The sequence below is a fragment of the Carassius carassius genome, chromosome 34 (assembly GCF_963082965.1).
Source record: "Carassius carassius chromosome 34, fCarCar2.1, whole genome shotgun sequence".
NCBI classification, from domain to species: domain Eukaryota; kingdom Metazoa; phylum Chordata; class Actinopteri; order Cypriniformes; family Cyprinidae; genus Carassius; species Carassius carassius.
This window is the reverse complement of record NC_081788.1, coordinates 2,880,138-2,898,170: the sequence shown is the minus strand read 5'-3', so window position 1 is coordinate 2,898,170 and position 18,033 is coordinate 2,880,138. Positions and strand designations below refer to the sequence as shown.

Genomic DNA, 18,033 nt, shown 5'->3' with positions numbered 1-18,033 from the left:
AACCGTTTTGCTGCTTAATATTTTTTGGAATCTGTGATACTTTTTCTCAGGATTATTTGACGAATAAAAGGCTAAAATAAACAGCATTTATTCAAAATAGAAATCTTTTTAGAAGTTTTTAATAATATTCACTACTGTTAAAAAGTTTGTGGTCAGTATGAATTATTATTTTATTTTTTTTTCTTGAAAGGAAAAAAAGCGAAGTGTTACCGAAGACTGCATTAATGTATGATTAAAATTCAGCTTTGCATCACAGAAATAAATTATATTTTAAAGCACATTAAAATAGAAAATCACTGTTTAAATGGTAAGATTTTACAACATTACTGTATTTTCAGTATTTTTTAGTCAAATGAATGCAGCCGTGATAAACATAAGAGACTTCTGTAAAACAAATTAAAAATCTTACTGATTCCAAACTTTTGAAGAGCGGTGTATGCCATATGGCTCTTTTATATAAACAAGCTATGCAGATATACTTTACAAATGACAAGAAACAATAAACATCAATAGGGGCTTAGTCTCCAAAGATTTTCTCTTAAAATTCAGCAAAAACATAATTATGCCCTCAGTTTTCATTTTTTAACCACACACCTACAAATGTCCCCTTACACTGTTTATAAGTATGCGCTCAACAGTTCTAAAAATTTAATCACCAAACCATGTCTCAAGTTTCCTCCAGTGTTCCTGCATTGATTGCTTGTTTTGGGATGACTTCAGGTTTCATTTTAAATGTGGTCTGTGAATTACTGGAAGGTGCTTTGGGATTTGAGTTTCCCATTGATTCCTCCATAATGGTGTAGGTGTAATGTCCTTCACAGAGACATTTACTAGTGTGGTCTGTTGAAAGTATAAAAAAATTTTTTTTTAATCTGATGTAGTATTTTGAGAATAAAAGTATGTGAAGATGTCCAAAAACAATAAAAGATTGTTTTATAGATTTGCCAGACTAGCATAGTTAAATCTCACCAATAGATCACCCCCTTAGATTTATGAAACCGTGATAAATTTAGCAAGGGTAATGATGTGTAGCTTTAAAAGTGTGTAATTTATGGTGGTGCATGGCACTGGTTCTTCCTCCTCGTCTGCTCTTCAGTGCTGTTTATAATGTCAAGGCTTTTGAATGATCCATCTTTAAAAATTAACATTTTATACATTAAAATTCTCTCATTTACTAATTTACTCATTCAAGCCTTCCCAGAGGCATATGACTTGCTTTCTTGAGATAAACAAAAACTGCATTTTTTTGAATGAAAATCCTTTTCTGTGAGTTCACATAATGCTAGTGGATTGCATGATGCAAAACTAGACTTTATTTGCCTTTGTCAAAGTTTGGGCCCAACAACATGTTTTTTGTTTTTTAATGGTGCAGTATATAGCTAGGAATATTTGACTAAGTAAAAAGTAAGATTGAATTGAAGAGGTCTGTTTTTATTACCACAAAAATATTATCTGAATGCTTCGTAAATTACTATTTGAAGCGATTTGAAGTATCAAAGCCATGGTTAATTTGTAGTTACCATTGCTACAAGAACCACGTTTTCAGCAACAGGTATGATACCTGTAACTTGAGCAACAGCGCGAGGCCGCGAACTCGTTCTGAATATTTTAAAGGCTTAACAGCTGATGAAAAAGCAGAGACGATTGTAGACGAAAATGAAGAGAGATTTTATCTTCCTTTTTATTTCATACAAAACATTTTCGTCTCGTCTTTTTTCGTCGATAATGCATGTTAATTTAGTCTTAGTCAGCGTTTTTGGACAGTGGTGCAGTCTTGTCATCGTCTCGTCTTAGTCATGAAAAAAAAAGGTCATTGACGAACATATTTAGTCTCGTCTCGTCTGACAAAATTAACACTAGTACATTGCCAGGGCCATCTACTTTACAATCCTTATTTCAACTTTTTGAATGATGTCAGGGAGCACCTAGGTTACATTACATTACATTACATGGCTCTATGGTATTCAAGTGTTATGAAAGTGCACATTTATGTTGTCAGAGGAGACGTATTTATGTTAAATTATTGCCTCCTGATTGACGAACATTTGTTCAATCAGTGTCGGTTGTTTTAATATTGTTTCTTTGGCTGCCATTTAGAATGTGCATTTTGGTGTATACCAATATTTGCCTGTGTTTGTTACTGAGTGTGGTTCATTTTTGTCAAAATAATGTTCTCTGATAATCTCTGAATTAGGGCTGCACGATTAATCGTATTTTAATCTCGATAACGATATCCACTTTTCACGATTAATTAAAAATAATCGTCACAATATTGGTAACTTCACTGGCGTTCATGCTTGCGGTTGCCAGATGTGAAGAGCTTTAATCCCCAAAGCAGAGGTTTTCATCTTTAAGGATACACTTTCTGCTGGGTGTTTTATTTAATTTGTGCAATCTGCGCTGATGATGAAAACATGCGAGTTTAGCGATCTCTCCACAGTGATATTCTGCTGACATGAGTGTTATATAGATAATGTGTTTTTTCACAAGCCATTTGACTGAGAGTGTTATATAGATAATGTGTTTTTTCACAAGCCATTTGACTGTTTGTGTTACCAAATGTGTCATGATCAAACACATTTTCAATAATGGATCTATTGTGTTTGAGGAATAAATGGGTTTTTACACAATATGACAATGAATGGGAAAACTTTACATGAATTGGAATTGTTGGAATTTATATTAAGAGTTTCTAAAGTTTTTAACAGTTTTCGTGCTGAAAATGCCATTGCAATATTAGATCTCTTACGAGAGCTCTCTCGTACTGCGTATTAGCTAAGACGCTACGGGAAAAGTCTCTTTTCACGAAATACTGAAGCAAAAAATTATCCTTAATTTTGTATTTTTGTAAATAGCCATAGGCGAGACGGCTCGTTCGCTCATTGGCTTGTTCTGCGGCAACTGCACAGCCTATCGAGCGCAGGCTGATGCAACATCGCGCCCTTCTTGCCACTTCCCGCCGAAACGGGTGTGGCCCAACCTATAAAAGGACCTCGAAAAGGCTGACTCACCTGATTTTTCATCTCTTCAGCGAAGCTCACGCATCGCTGGATCACGGAGGAAGCAAGCGCCGTCTGAGAACGCATATCAGCAGGACGAGCCATTCTGAAGCTGCTGGCATCGCCGCCTTCCACTACCGTTCCTGCTGCGCTATCCGGCGCCTATATCCTTTCAATTCTGTTATATCCAGCTGTTCTTTATGTGTGTGTGTGTTCGCCCTGCGACACACACTCATAAAAGAGCTCGCGTCTTTTTTAAGATGCCTTCCTGCGGCTCGTCAGAGCCCCACTCAGCGAGGGAGACCGGTACGTCATCTGTGTCTCCTGCATGGGTGAAGATCATGCAGCGCTCGCGCTCGCTGACGGCGGATGCCCCCACTGCGAGCTGTTGCCATGGTGACTCTGAGGACTCGCCTGGCCTTTTTCTCTGAGCCTGCATTCTCCGCTGTGCTGAGGCGCCGTAAAAGCATCGCTTCTAGCGGATTCTGGAAACCGTCTTCAGCTCAACCGAGCAACTTCGCCCTGCTTCACCGCCCCCCCCTGCATCGCTTCCCGGTGGGCAGTGCCCGCTGTTTGCCGGCGCGTCGTCCGAGGAAGTCGATCTCAGGGCCGCGTCGGGGGAAGAGGACACGCGCTCTCTGCTAGCTTCGGGCAGTGAAGGCTGGGCGAGCTCCGAGGATCTCGCGCCTTCTGCTCAGAAGCCCAGCAGACGAGCTGACATCGAGAAGGAGCCGGGGCGAATGCTCTCGTTGGTCGCGACGAGTCTCGGCCGCGAGTGGTTTGCACCAGCGCCCCCCCTCTCGTTCCCGGCTGGATGGTATTTCCCTTTCGGATGAGCGTACTTCTCAAAGCCCGCCTCATTTCTTCCTGAGCTTCACGAAGAGGTGGCGATGGCTTGGAACGCTCCATATTCAGCGCGAACTCGTTCGTCTGTCTCACTAGCATTCTCCACACTGATGATGCTAAAAACAGGAACTACCAGTCACTTCCGCCGGTGGAACAGGCGATAGCGACGCACCTTTGTCCGGCCTCTGCTGGATGGCGGCAAAAGCGGTGTTGCCATCTAAAGCCTGCTGTGTGACGCTGCGTCTGCACTACACATGATGGCTGCTTCATCGAAGCGCCGGTGTACGAGTTCCGCTGTGGCCGAGCTCTCACCCAAGCGCGCCGCTGTTTCAGTTCCAGGAATTGTGACTGTCTCAGCGTTTTTCTGCAACGCGCAAGCCTGTACGGTTGCCCGCTTGCCTGCACACAAAAACCGTTATCACGGCTACCCAGATATTTCCCGGAAAATGTGTAATTTCTGGTGTCCCGGCCACGGCCGATGGTGCTATAAATGTAGTGACGATGCCCACTGCTCAGTGCCCATCTCCACATATAAGCACAGCCCTTCACACAGGGCTCGCGCCCATAAAAGCGACTCAAGTCGATCACGCGCACTACAAAGTAGACATGCCCACTCCTCAGTGCCCACAATCACTATGTCACACGCGTCATGTGGTTTCTGTAAAAACAAAACCCGTGCACATTCGTCCGGCCACGGCCGATGGTGCTATAAATGTAGTGACGATGCCCACTCCTCAGTGCCCATCTCCACATGTAAGCACAGCCCTGCACACAGGGCTCGCGCACATAAGATCTACAGATCGATCGAGCGCGCCGCATAGTAAACGTGCCCACTCCCCAGTGCCCACATACACTGTCACATACGGCGCGTGGCTTCTGTAAAAACGAGGCCCGTGCACGTACGCTCTGCACAGGCAGACAGCGAGTTGAAAGTTGTAAATGTGCACATATGCAGCCCACAGTTACTCGCAGACATATCAAGTCCCACGGGACCTGCTCAGCCTTCCCCCAGTCGGTTAAGCGCCGGGACGGGGTCGAGGAGGAGCGATCTGCCCGCTGTGATCAGCGCGCTCCCCGCCTCAAATGCGCAGCACACCCGAGCGCCGCCGTTGCCCAGTCAACAGAGCGCGCTTGGCATCCAGCCCTTAGCCATTCATGCAGATGCAAGGTCAGCGCTTCCAGGGGTTTCGGATTGGGTGCTAGGCATTATAAAGAGAGGCTACTCGCTACAGTTTTTTTCGACGCCCTCCGCGCTTTTCAACGCGCGTCGAAACTACGGTCAAAACAGAAGTAGCACACATACTTCGGGCCGAAATATCAAAACTGTTGAGCAAAGGGGCTGTAGAGCCTGTGTCTCAAGCTCAAAGCGAGGGGGGGCTGTACAGCAGATACTTTCTGGTGCCCAAGAGAGACGGGGGTCTCAGGCCCATACTGGATCTAAGACAGCTGAACAAGGCATTGATGAAACGCAGTTTCAAAATGCTTACGACCAGGAAACTCCTCGCGCAGATTCGCAGAGGGGACTGGTTCATGTCAATAGATCTGAGGGACGCGTATTTTCAAATACAGATAGCGTCAAACCACAGGCAATATTTGAGATTCGCCTTCGAGGGCCAGGCATATCAGTTTACAGTCCTCCGTGGCTCCTCGTACGTTTACGAGGTGCATGGATGCAGCGATCGCTCCTCTCAGACTCAGAGGCATGCGAGTGCTGGATTATTTGGACGACTGGCTGGTTCTGGCCCGATCACGAGCGGAGCTCGTGGACCACAGGGCCATTTTACTCGATCACCTCGAGAAGCTCGGCCTCAGTGTCAATTGGGCGAAGAGTTCGCTGAACCCCAGTCAGACGATTCTGTTTCTGGGTATAGTTCTGAACTCGTGTTCCATGACGGCGCAGCTGTCACCACAGCGCGTGATGGGCATTCGGCGCGCAGCGAGTTCTTTCCACTGCGGCACGACCGTGTCGCTCAAACACTGTCAGAAGATGCTGGGCCTCATGGCCTCAGCATCTCCGGCTCTGCAGCTGGGCCTGCTCCGTATGCGCCCCCTGCAGTTCTGGCTGAAGACGCGGGTGCCGCGCAGAGCGTGGGCGTCTGGCCGGCGGCATCTCAAGGTCAATCAGAGCTGTGTCACAGCTCTGGCACCTTGGACAGCGAACGGCTGGTACCGATCAGGTGTAAGCCTGGGGACTTCCCCGAATGTGAAGATGGTGTCAACAGACGCCTCCACTTCGGGATGGGGAGCGCTGCTCGAGGGCAGACCGTCCTTTGGCCTATGGTCAGAACGGGAAAAGCTCCATCATATCAACTGTCTGGAAATGCTGGCAGTGGAGAACGCGCTGATGCGCTTTTGTCCCCAAATCAAGGATCACCACGTCTTAGTCCGTTCGGGCAACATGTCTGTGGTGTCCTACATAAGTTGCCAGGGCGGTCTCGGGTCCTGAAACCTGTACAGGCTAGTGGAACGCCTCCTGGTTTGGGCTCAGCGCAACGTGCGTTCGCTGAGGGCAGTGCATGTGCCTGGGCTACAGAATCTGGGTCCAGACAGGCTGTCCAGAGGCAATGTTCCTACGGGCGAATGGTCTCTACACCCGCAAACAGTCCGGCTGTTGTGGGAGAGATTTGGCAGGGCGGAGGGACGCTCGCTGCCCTGCGTTCTTTTCCAAGAACGAAAGCGCGCTGTCACGGGAATGGCCGTGCTGCCCGGTTTATGCTTTCCCTCCCGTCTCCCTCCTTCCTCAGGTGATAGAACGGGTGAGAGAAACGAGATGTTCAATACTGCTTGTAGCACCTTTTTGGATGAACCAACCATGGTTCCCAGATTTGATGCAGTTAGCAGATATCGCCCCGTGGCCGGTACCGTTGAGGAGGGACCTCCTCTCGCAGGCCAGGGGCTCGATTTGGCACCCTCAACCGGAGTTGTGGTCCCTCCATGTGTGGGCGCTCAACGGTTACCCACTGATCTCGCAGTGGGAGTGCTAAATACCATCACTCAGGCTAGAGCTCCGTCGACACGGCGTCTGTATGCCTCGAAGTGGTCAGTGTTTTCCAGCTGGTGCACAGCTCGAGGTTATTCACCCCTTAGTTGTGAGGTGACGGAGGTCCTCTCCTTCCTACAGGAGCTGTTGGATAAGGGCAGAGCCCCATCCACGCCCAAGGTTTATGTGGCGGCCATCGCGGCGTTTTCTGAAACGGCGCTCGGTCAGTCAATAGGAAGGAATGATTTAGTCATCCGGTTCCTCAGAGGAGCTAGGAGGCTGAATCCTCCAAGACCTCCGTCAGTCCCTATGTGGGACCTCGCGACGGTTTTGGAGGCCTTGAAGGGTCCCCCTTTTGAGCCTATCCAATCGGTTAGCCTTCAGCATCTGTCGTTCAAGACAGTATTCTTGTTGGCTCTCGCTTCGGAGAAGCGTGTGGGTGACTTGCACGCACTCTCGGTGAGCCAGTCGTGCTTGGAGTTTGGGCCCAATGACTCAAGGCACGGTTATGTGCCGAAATCCCTCAACACACCGTTTCGGGCTCAGGTTATTGCCCTGTCTGCCCTGCCCGTGTCAGGGGAGGATGGAGACTCGAGTCTTCTTTGCCCTGTCAGGGTTTTAAGAGCTTATATGTCTCGCTCTGCTGCCTTTCGGCAGACGGAGCAGCTGTTTGTCTCGTTCGGTGGACGTTCCAAGGGAATGACTGTTTCGAGACAGACTCTATCCAGATGGATAGTTGACGCCATAGCGTTAGCTTATGCTTCCAGGGGCCTTCAGTGCCCGTTGGGCGTCAGAGCACACTCCACAAGAGGCGTCGCCTCGTCAGAGCCCCACTCAGCGAGGGAGACCGGTACGTCATCTGTGTCTCCTGCATGGGTGAAGATCATGCAGCGCTCGCGCTCGCTGACGGCGGATGCCCCCACTGCGAGCTGTTGCCATGGTGACTCTGAGGACTCGCCTGGCCTTTTTCTCTGAGCCTGCATTCTCCGCTGTGCTGAGGCGCCGTAAAAGCATCGCTTCTAGCGGATTCTGGAAACCGTCTTCAGCTCAACCGAGCAACTTCGCCCTGCTTCACCGGCCCCCCCTGCATCGCTTCCCGGTGGGCAGTGCCCGCTGTTTGCCGGCGCGTCGTCCGAGGAAGTCGATCTCAGGGCCGCGTCGGGGGAAGAGGACACGCGCTCTCTGCTAGCTTCGGGCAGTGAAGGCTGGGCGAGCTCCGAGGATCTCGCGCCTTCTGCTCAGAAGCCCAGCAGACGAGCTGACATCGAGAAGGAGCCGGGGCGAATGCTCTCGTTGGTCGCGACGAGTCTCGGCCGCGAGTGGTTTGCACCAGCGCCCCCCCTCTCGTTCCCGGCTGGATGGTATTTCCCTTTCGGATGAGCGTACTTCTCAAAGCCCGCCTCATTTCTTCCTGAGCTTCACGAAGAGGTGGCGATGGCTTGGAACGCTCCATATTCAGCGCGAACTCGTTCGTCTGTCTCACTAGCATTCTCCACACTGATGATGCTAAAAACAGGAACTACCAGTCACTTCCGCCGGTGGAACAGGCGATAGCGACGCACCTTTGTCCGGCCTCTGCTGGATGGCGGCAAAAGCGGTGTTGCCATCTAAAGCCTGCTGTGTGACGCTGCGTCTGCACTACACATGATGGCTGCTTCATCGAAGCGCCGGTGTACGAGTTCCGCTGTGGCCGAGCTCTCACCCAAGCGCGCCGCTGTTTCAGTTCCAGGAATTGTGACTGTCTCAGCGTTTTTCTGCAACGCGCAAGCCTGTACGGTTGCCCGCTTGCCTGCACACAAAAACCGTTATCACGGCTACCCAGATATTTCCCGGAAAAGGTGTAATTTCTGGTGTCCCGGCCACGGCCGATGGTGCTATAAATGTAGTGACGATGCCCACTGCTCAGTGCCCATCTCCACATATAAGCACAGCCCTTCACACAGGGCTCGCGCCCATAAAAGCGACTCAAGTCGATCACGCGCACTACAAAGTAGACATGCCCACTCCTCAGTGCCCACAATCACTATGTCACACGCGTCATGTGGTTTCTGTAAAAACAAAACCCGTGCACATTCGTCCGGCCACGGCCGATGGTGCTATAAATGTAGTGACGATGCCCACTCCTCAGTGCCCATCTCCACATGTAAGCACAGCCCTGCACACAGGGCTCGCGCACATAAGATCTACAGATCGATCGAGCGCGCCGCATAGTAAACGTGCCCACTCCCCAGTGCCCACATACACTGTCACATACGGCGCGTGGCTTCTGTAAAAACGAGGCCCGTGCACGTACGCTCTGCACAGGCAGACAGCGAGTTGAAAGCTGTAAATGTGCACATATGCAGCCCACAGTTACTCGCAGACATATCAAGTCCCACGGGACCTGCTCAGCCTTCCCCCAGTCGGTTAAGCGCCGGGACGGGGTCGAGGAGGAGCGATCTGCCCGCTGTGATCAGCGCGCTCCCCGCCTCAAATGCGCAGCACACCCGAGCGCCGCCGTTGCCCAGTCAACAGAGCGCGCTTGGCATCCAGCCCTTAGCCATTCATGCAGATGCAAGGTCAGCGCTTCCAGGGGTTTCGGATTGGGTGCTAGGCATTATAAAGAGAGGCTACTCGCTACAGTTTTTTTCGACGCCCTCCGCGCTTTTCAACGCGCGTCGAAACTACGGTCAAAACAGAAGTAGCACACATACTTCGGGCCGAAATATCAAAACTGTTGAGCAAAGGGGCTGTAGAGCCTGTGTCTCAAGCTCAAAGCGAGGGGGGGCTGTACAGCAGATACTTTCTGGTGCCCAAGAGAGACGGGGGTCTCAGGCCCATACTGGATCTAAGACAGCTGAACAAGGCATTGATGAAACGCAGTTTCAAAATGCTTACGACCAGGAAACTCCTCGCGCAGATTCGCAGAGGGGACTGGTTCATGTCAATAGATCTGAGGGACGCGTATTTTCAAATACAGATAGCGTCAAACCACAGGCAATATTTGAGATTCGCCTTCGAGGGCCAGGCATATCAGTTTACAGTCCTCCGTGGCTCCTCGTACGTTTACGAGGTGCATGGATGCAGCGATCGCTCCTCTCAGACTCAGAGGCATGCGAGTGCTGGATTATTTGGACGACTGGCTGGTTCTGGCCCGATCACGAGCAGAGCTCGTGGACCACAGGGCCATTTTACTCGATCACCTCGAGAAGCTCGGCCTCAGTGTCAATTGGGCGAAGAGTTCGCTGAACCCCAGTCAGACGATTCTGTTTCTGGGTATAGTTCTGAACTCGTGTTCCATGACGGCGCAGCTGTCACCACAGCGCGTGATGGGCATTCGGCGCGCAGCGAGTTCTTTCCACTGCGGCACGACCGTGTCGCTCAAACACTGTCAGAAGATGCTGGGCCTCATGGCCTCAGCATCTCCGGCTCTGCAGCTGGGCCTGCTCCGTATGCGCCCCCTGCAGTTCTGGCTGAAGACGCGGGTGCCGCGCAGAGCGTGGGCGTCTGGCCGGCGGCATCTCAAGGTCAATCAGAGCTGTGTCACAGCTCTGGCACCTTGGACAGCGAACGGCTGGTACCGATCAGGTGTAAGCCTGGGGACTTCCCCGAATGTGAAGATGGTGTCAACAGACGCCTCCACTTCGGGATGGGGAGCGCTGCTCGAGGGCAGACCGTCCTTTGGCCTATGGTCAGAACGGGAAAAGCTCCATCATATCAACTGTCTGGAAATGCTGGCAGTGGAGAACGCGCTGATGCGCTTTTGTCCCCAAATCAAGGATCACCACGTCTTAGTCCGTTCGGGCAACATGTCTGTGGTGTCCTACATAAGTTGCCAGGGCGGTCTCGGGTCCTGAAACCTGTACAGGCTAGCGGAACGCCTCCTGGTTTGGGCTCAGCGCAACGTGCGTTCGCTGAGGGCAGTGCATGTGCCTGGGCTACAGAATCTGGGTCCAGACAGGCTGTCCAGAGGCAATGTTCCTACGGGCGAATGGTCTCTACACCCGCAAACAGTCCGGCTGTTGTGGGAGAGATTTGGCAGGGCGGAGGTGGTCCTCTTCGCGTCCCACGAAAACGCTCGCTGCCCTGCGTTCTTTTCCAAGAACGAAAGCGCGCTGTCACGGGAATGGCCGTGCTGCCCGGTTTATGCTTTCCCTCCCGTCTCCCTCCTTCCTCAGGTGATAGAACGGGTGAGAGAAACGAGATGTTCAATACTGCTTGTAGCACCTTTTTGGATGAACCAACCATGGTTCCCAGATTTGATGCAGTTAGCAGATATCGCCCCGTGGCCGGTACCGTTGAGGAGGGACCTCCTCTCGCAGGCCAGGGGCTCGATTTGGCACCCTCAACCGGAGTTGTGGTCCCTCCATGTGTGGGCGCTCAACGGTTACCCACTGATCTCGCAGTGGGAGTGCTAAATACCATCACTCAGGCTAGAGCTCCGTCGACACGGCGTCTGTATGCCTCGAAGTGGTCAGTGTTTTCCAGCTGGTGCACAGCTCGAGGTTATTCACCCCTTAGTTGTGAGGTGACGGAGGTCCTCTCCTTCCTACAGGAGCTGTTGGATAAGGGCAGAGCCCCATCCACGCCCAAGGTTTATGTGGCGGCCATCGCGGCGTTTTCTGAAACGGCGCTCGGTCAGTCAATAGGAAGGAATGATTTAGTCATCCGGTTCCTCAGAGGAGCTAGGAGGCTGAATCCTCCAAGACCTCCATCAGTCCCTATGTGGGACCTCGCGGCGGTTTTGGAGGCCTTGAAGGGTCCCCCTTTTGAGCCTATCCAATCGGTTAGCCTTCAGCATCTGTCGTTCAAGACAGTATTCTTGTTGGCTCTCGCTTCGGAGAAGCGTGTGGGTGATTTGCACGCACTCTCGGTGAGCCAGTCGTGCTTGGAGTTTGGGCCCAATGACTCAAGGGTCATACTCAAACCTAGGCACGGTTATGTGCCGAAATCCCTCAACACACCGTTTCGGGCTCAGGTTATTGCCCTGTCTGCCCTGCCCGTGTCAGGGGAGGATGGAGACTCGAGTCTTCTTTGCCCTGTCAGGGTTTTAAGAGCTTATATGTCTCGCTCTGCTGCCTTTCGGCAGACGGAGCAGCTGTTTGTCTCGTTCGGTGGACGTTCCAAGGGAATGACTGTTTCGAGACAGACTCTATCCAGATGGATAGTTGACGCCATAGCGTTAGCTTATGCTTCCAGGGGCCTTCAGTGCCCGTTGGGCGTCAGAGCACACTCCACAAGAGTCGTCGCCTCGTCGTGGGCGTGGTCTACTGGGATCTCCTTGCAGGATATATGTATGGCGGCAGGTTGGGCCTCGCCGTCTACATTTATCAGGTTCTATAACCTGGAGGTTCCCGCCTTGCAAGCAAGGCTGCTGTCGGTATAGTCGAATCAGGGCCCTGAGGGGAATTCTGAGTTCACGAGCGCTATGCGCTGCCGACTGTTATATGGGCAGTATTGCGTAAGACCCGCATTGCCACATTGGTCAGGCCTTGCCTCGGCTGTGTGATGTCATATTGCCGCATCTGCTAGATATAGGACGGAGGGCTTTTTCCCTTTTCTGTCCTGGACTCTGTGAGTCCCTCAGGTGACTGTGCACTGTAAATCCTGGGCGTTGCTTCAGGTTTATTGGTGTGTGATCCCTGCGCGCACGGCGTTTTACATTGGGTTCCCGTAGCGTCTTAGCTAAGACGCAGTACGAGAGAGCTCTCGTAAGAGAACGTACTCGGTTACTAAACGTAACCTCGGTTCTCTCTAGAAGAGCGAACGAGTACTGCGTTCTCTGCCGTGCGTACGATTCACTCTGGTTCGCTTCGGCGATGAAATAAATCAGGTGAGTCAGCCTTTTCGAGCTCCTTTTATAGGTTGGGCCACACCTGTTTCGGCGGAAAGTGGCAAGAAGGGCGCGAAGCAGAACAAGCCAATGAGCGAACGAGCCGTCTCGCCTATGGCTGTGTACTGCTGCAAATGCGCTTCACAAAAATACAAAATTAAGGATAATTTTTTGCTTCAGTATTTCGTGAAAAGAGACTTTTCCCGTAGCGTCTTAGCTAAGACGCAGTACTCGTTCGCTCTTCTAGAGAGAACCGAGGTTACGTTTAGTAACCGAGTACGTTTTCAGTGTGTATTAACATATTTACTGTGCGATCTGAGTGGCTTTTTTTCAATTTGTGAACAAATTTTCACTTATAAAATGTAATGTGAATACAGATGACAAAACACTAACCAAAACCAAGAGTTTTGTATTATCATTGCTGGTTAAATGAAGTCAGTGTATAGTCAGTGGAGGTTGGTTAAAGGACACATGAAATCATATTTCCCTGCTGAATTAAAAAAACAAAAAAAAAAAAAACACTAAAATCAGCCTAAGCAGGTTGACGGTTTTAGTTGGTCATCAGCCTGGTCTTTGCTGGTCTGAAGGCTGGTTTTAGAGGGGTTTTGACCACTTCCTTAGCTGGTCAGGCTGAGAGACCAGCTGGAACAACCAGCTAAAACCAGCTTGACCAAGCTGGGAGACCAGCATAAACCAGCTAAGTTTAGGCTTGTTTTAGCAGTTTTTTATTTAGCCGGATAGAATAATCTTTATAATAGTAGAAAAATCATGATTATCATTTTAAACGTTAATTAAATGACAATTTCCATTAAAATTATTGCTTATTATAGAAGAATGGCATTGAGTAAATCAGTTGGGCACATTGATCCAGGTTTTGGGTATTATTGTAAGAAATTATTAGATTTATGTTTTTAGGTGATACTGTAGTTTGATATTTATGGTTACTTCTCGAAGAATCACCCTCACCTTTGGTCGTCACCTTATATTTATTTACCTTTTGCATGCTATCTCGATTTACTTTTGTAATTATCTGTTATGGGTTTATGGCCATATGCTATTTGCATAAGCTGTCTGTGATAGTTGTGTGAATCGATCTTGACCAAGAGTATGTGAATTCTGAGATCAACAATCAAGGCAACAACTGATAGATACAGTGTTCAAGTGAATAGAGTGGTCGTTCTTGAAGGTCAAGACAAGTACTTTTTAGTACTCCTAGTTGGAACCAATTTCAATGTAATTTTGTAATGTTGTGTGTATTTTGTGTTTATTCAAGTTTGACTCCCACAGCTGTGACTACCTTTTTGTTCATTTTGTACCAAAGCAGACACACATCATTTAGGTAAAGCAAAAAAGCTTTTTAAATATACAATTTATTAATCATCCATTATTTTACTTTTTACACAGTTCATTTTACTGTACCAGTGAATTTACTATAATATCTCTGAACTGTCAAATAGTTTGTAATTGTACAATGAGCATTTTGTGTGAATGCTTACATCAGCTTGTTGTTTAATAATCATGTGCATAAAATCCTAAAGAAAATAACATATTTAAGAGATAAATACCATGTATAAAATGCAGTTTACAATCACACATCATTTCATCACATATTCAGTCCTATCATTCTATTATACAAATGCACTCCCCCTGAAAAAGTTTGCCCAGTTAAAGCTGTAGATTATGTGGATCCTTTGATGCCAAGGTTTAGCGGTGAGCTGGAACATAAATTTGGTTTTGACAAGTTTTTATGGTACAAAGTTCTGTGGTCGGATCTTCATCTCCACGCGTTTCAGTGAGTAGTTTGGTCCATGCCATCCGTACCAAGAGATGCCATCTGGATTCTTGGTATGTGACCCATAGCGGTAAAACACACCATTTAGATTGGAGTCGGTGCAGCAGTTGTACCAGTATCCACCTATGAAAGAAAGACGCTAAGGTTAAGGTACAAAGTTCATTACCACAGCAGAATATTGTGTGGTGAGTGTTTGTTTTTGACCTTGGCGAAGTTGTGCGCAGTTGTCCACACACTTGTCATTGTCTTTGTTTTTAGTGCTGAAGTTGGTATTATTGTGGTAACGTAGAGAGTCTCCAGCATTTCCTCTGTAATTGTCGATGAAGAGCTTGTAACTGTTCATCTCGTTGCTCACTGTAAAAAAGCCATATTCAGCGTAGCGTGTCTCACCCTTCCAGTCCTACCACAATACAAAAAATAATAATAATAATAACATACAGATTGGGTCATATAAGAAAGCTTGCTTTACGTGATGTTGACTTTAAATATGCAGGGATTCATATTGCTTAATGAGTATAACAAAGAATGAAGCTTTTTCCACATTGGTTTCAATTATGTGCACACTTGCCTCCATCTCTATTCTCAGCACTGTGGGCTGTCTAGTAAGACGAAATATGTTTTCGTTGCCGAGCCAGAAGTCACCACGAATTGTACCAAAACCATTCTTGTATTTCTTCCAGTCGTGGTTGAAGCTTGTCAGACCAGCCTTGCGTCTCTGAATGACAGTCCAGCCACCACCATTGTTCTCCATGTCACAAAATACCTGAAGAAACCAAAAACGGGGGGATTCGTGACAATTGTTCTTTCAAAATGAAGACCTTGCTTGAATGAAGACTAAGATTTTGACTTACATTTAGTTCAGGTGTTCCAAGGAAGTCATCTTTTGGTAGTTTATACTCTCCTGATATTTTGTAGTTCTTGTAGTATAGGGATGCACAATCGTAGATCGCATCTAAGGGAGAGAGAATTCTTGGTTTAGAGTATCAAAAGCCAGTTGCTTTTGAGTTTAACCTAATAGGATCCGCCAACAGAAGGAACTTCAGTGTGCACTCCTGCTGGCTTTAAGCTATGTTTGTCTGTGCAGCTAGCATATACCTAACAATTCTTCACTGTTTGCATAGTTGGAGGTGGGAAAAAGGAAACAGCTTGACAAATGAATAATTAGGTGTTTAAACTACAGCTTTTGTAACATCCTTTGTTTTAACATGCATCTCTTTCTGCTTTGAGAGATTAATAGTTCAATATTTTTTGGGGGGGAACGCTACCATCATTCTTTTTGGTTCAGGGTAAGAATCACAAATTAACTGCTATGACTTGGATGCTGTTGTAAAGCCAGACATTCCTGCACATGTTAGCCTGTATTATTACCTACTGATTACCTCTAACTACTGCCTAGACTTTTCACTGCTCCTTGGGTACAGCTATTTTAATGGTTCCCTAAATTAAAACATGTGCGTTTAAAGGGTTCCATGTGTGTGAAATAAAACATTCTGTTTGGATGAAACTAAACAACCTTTGTTTTTATTTTCCTCTGAAATTGTATCGTCACGTTACAGTACGATACACTTTGCTGTAAACCGTCTCACTGCTTAAATCGCTCAAACCTCATATATCATAAAATATATCTTTCATTCCAAGAGGTCTGTTTCCTCAATATGAAGTCAGGAGTTTGGAAATGCAGTTTCACAGGACATGCTCTTTCGCAGGAAATGCTGTGACAAAGATTGATTTTATATAAATTGATATTGATATATAATTGAATTGATATAACCCTGGCAAAATAATGTACATTTTTGTAAATAATGCCTAAGAAAATAATGCCTCTGTGGTATGTCAACAGTCAGCATATGTGACCTGTGACCCTGTTGAGTTTGGAAAGCAGACTAACACGTAGTGTGTGTTTTGAAAATAAGCTTTCAAGCACACGTTGAATTGTGTGTCAAGACTCACCTGAAGTGCTCTGCTGCGGAGCAGATTGGGCACCTTGCAGCTGCATGATTTCAATCTGATTGTAGATTTCTGAATACTTGCTCTCGGCCTCTGTGACTCGGGCCTCTTGCTGCTGGTTAAGCTTTTCCAGCTCCATCATCTGCCGCACAACCTTCATGAGATCAGACTCCTGCTTCTTGCTAATTTCTTCCAAAATGCTGCTCAGATTGGCCACCTGAACCTTCATGGAGCGCACCTCATCGCAGCATTGTGCTGTTTTTGCTGGTTTGGGTGTTGCCAAGTTCTTCTTGAAGGAACTCTGAGCCATAGCAGGACCAAGGATTAGCAGAAAAAGAGTCAATGATGTAGCTGTCATCTTCACGCTTTTTGTTATTATGTGTGGAGAAAGTGCGAGTAGTCGCCGATCTATCCTGGCTGTGTTGCTCTCTCTCGAATACTGGTCAGATGTCAGGGCACGAGAAAAATTTCAGAAGAACTCTCTACAATGAAGTTTAGAACTGTAGAATATTTTCCAGGCTGCTTTCTCTTCTCTGCTCTTCAGAATCTGATATCTGCTCACACAGAGGGCCTGCAATGGATGCAGCTTAAATATCCTTTCACATGTTCTGTGCCCTCCCCTTTTGCTCAGGCCTACAGTCATTGACCCCCCCCCCCCCCCCCCACACCACCACCACCACCTACCACCACTAAGCCCTCCCCACCCTTTCCCCCGGTGAAATTTTTTCCCTCCGCCTCTTGTCTGGTCCCACCCGTCAATACGTGTCTTGCACCTCACGATATATCCATTTTGCATAAGCGGAATCTGTTTGATAACAGAAGATTGCGTGAAGACACTTTGTTCTGTGAAGGTGATACATTGTCTGATGTTCCGAACTTTTCTTTTAAAGAAAAGTGATCTTCCATATGACGTCTTCTCATTGAAGAGAAGGACCTTTGAAAGGAAGCTGTGCTTTAGCATTCTTTTAATTTCTCAGAACCAGCTTGTAATTACTGGAGTCAGTGCTAGTTAAATTAAGTGAAATGCTTCTGGCTTTAAATCTATAAATTAAAGGAGTGGTTCTCACACTTTTTCAGGTTTTTACCATTTAGTGTTGAGCCAACTAATTACATTTTAGTCTAATTTGCGTCAGAATCTTCAAGGTGTGTTTTGGCATAGCTCAGTCGTGACTGCTTGTTGCCTTTCTTGAGGAGTGGCTTTTTTCCTTTCAACCCTCCCATACAAGCCACATTTGTGAAGAATTTGTGATGTTGTCACATGCACACAATGACCACTCTTTATCATAAATTCCTACAGCTGCTTCAGTTGCTGTAGCTCTCGGTCGCCTCTCTGACTAGATTCCTCCGGCTCTTTCATCCAGTTTGGTGCAACGTCCTGATCCAGAGAGGGTCGGTGTTGTACCAAATACCTTCCAATTCTGAATAATAAACTTCATTGTGCTTCTAGACATTGATAAAGCCTTTTATTTATTATTTTTTTTGTATCAATTTCCTTGTGTCTGTCCACAACTTTATCCCGGAGATCTTTTTTTCATAGTGGATTTAGCTTCAGTTGTACTGCAATGCTCCAGGAAAACTCTTTTCATGATGAGATAATTAAATTGAGCACAGTTGATCACAGTTAAAAGTCAAATGGCTTTGTGTGCTATTGAGAAGG

At 47.6% G+C, this 18,033-nt stretch overlaps 2 protein-coding genes across 2 annotated transcripts in view; one reads left to right on the top strand and one right to left on the bottom strand.

Annotated features, from left to right (window-relative positions):
• LOC132115321 (serine/threonine-protein kinase mTOR) overlaps positions 1-18,033 on the top strand; it is a 182,706-nt gene that overhangs the window by 45,282 nt on the left and 119,391 nt on the right. The window lies entirely within an intron of this gene.
• Positions 13,989-16,954, bottom strand: LOC132115320 (angiopoietin-related protein 7-like). Its single transcript, XM_059523719.1, has 5 exons — positions 16,380-16,954; positions 15,281-15,381; positions 14,998-15,192; positions 14,634-14,829; positions 13,989-14,552 (listed from the first exon to the last, which is right to left on the bottom strand). The coding sequence occupies exons 1-5, from the start codon at positions 16,732-16,734 to the stop codon at positions 14,383-14,385; spliced, it is 1,017 nt and encodes a 338-aa protein (XP_059379702.1). The 5' UTR covers positions 16,735-16,954; the 3' UTR covers positions 13,989-14,382.

Excerpts from the sequence above, each read along its gene's own strand:
- LOC132115320 (XM_059523719.1), bottom strand. The coding sequence starts at position 16,734 with ATGACAGCTACATCATTGACTCTTTTTCTGCTAATCCTTGGTCCTGCT. Across the intron at positions 15,382-16,379 it reads TCCGCAGCAGAGCACTTCAG|ATGCGATCTACGATTGTGCA; the intron begins GTGAGTCTTGAC and ends TCTCTCCCTTAG. Across the intron at positions 15,193-15,280 it reads TTGGAACACCTGAACTAAAT|GTATTTTGTGACATGGAGAA; the intron begins GTAAGTCAAAAT and ends TGGTTTCTTCAG.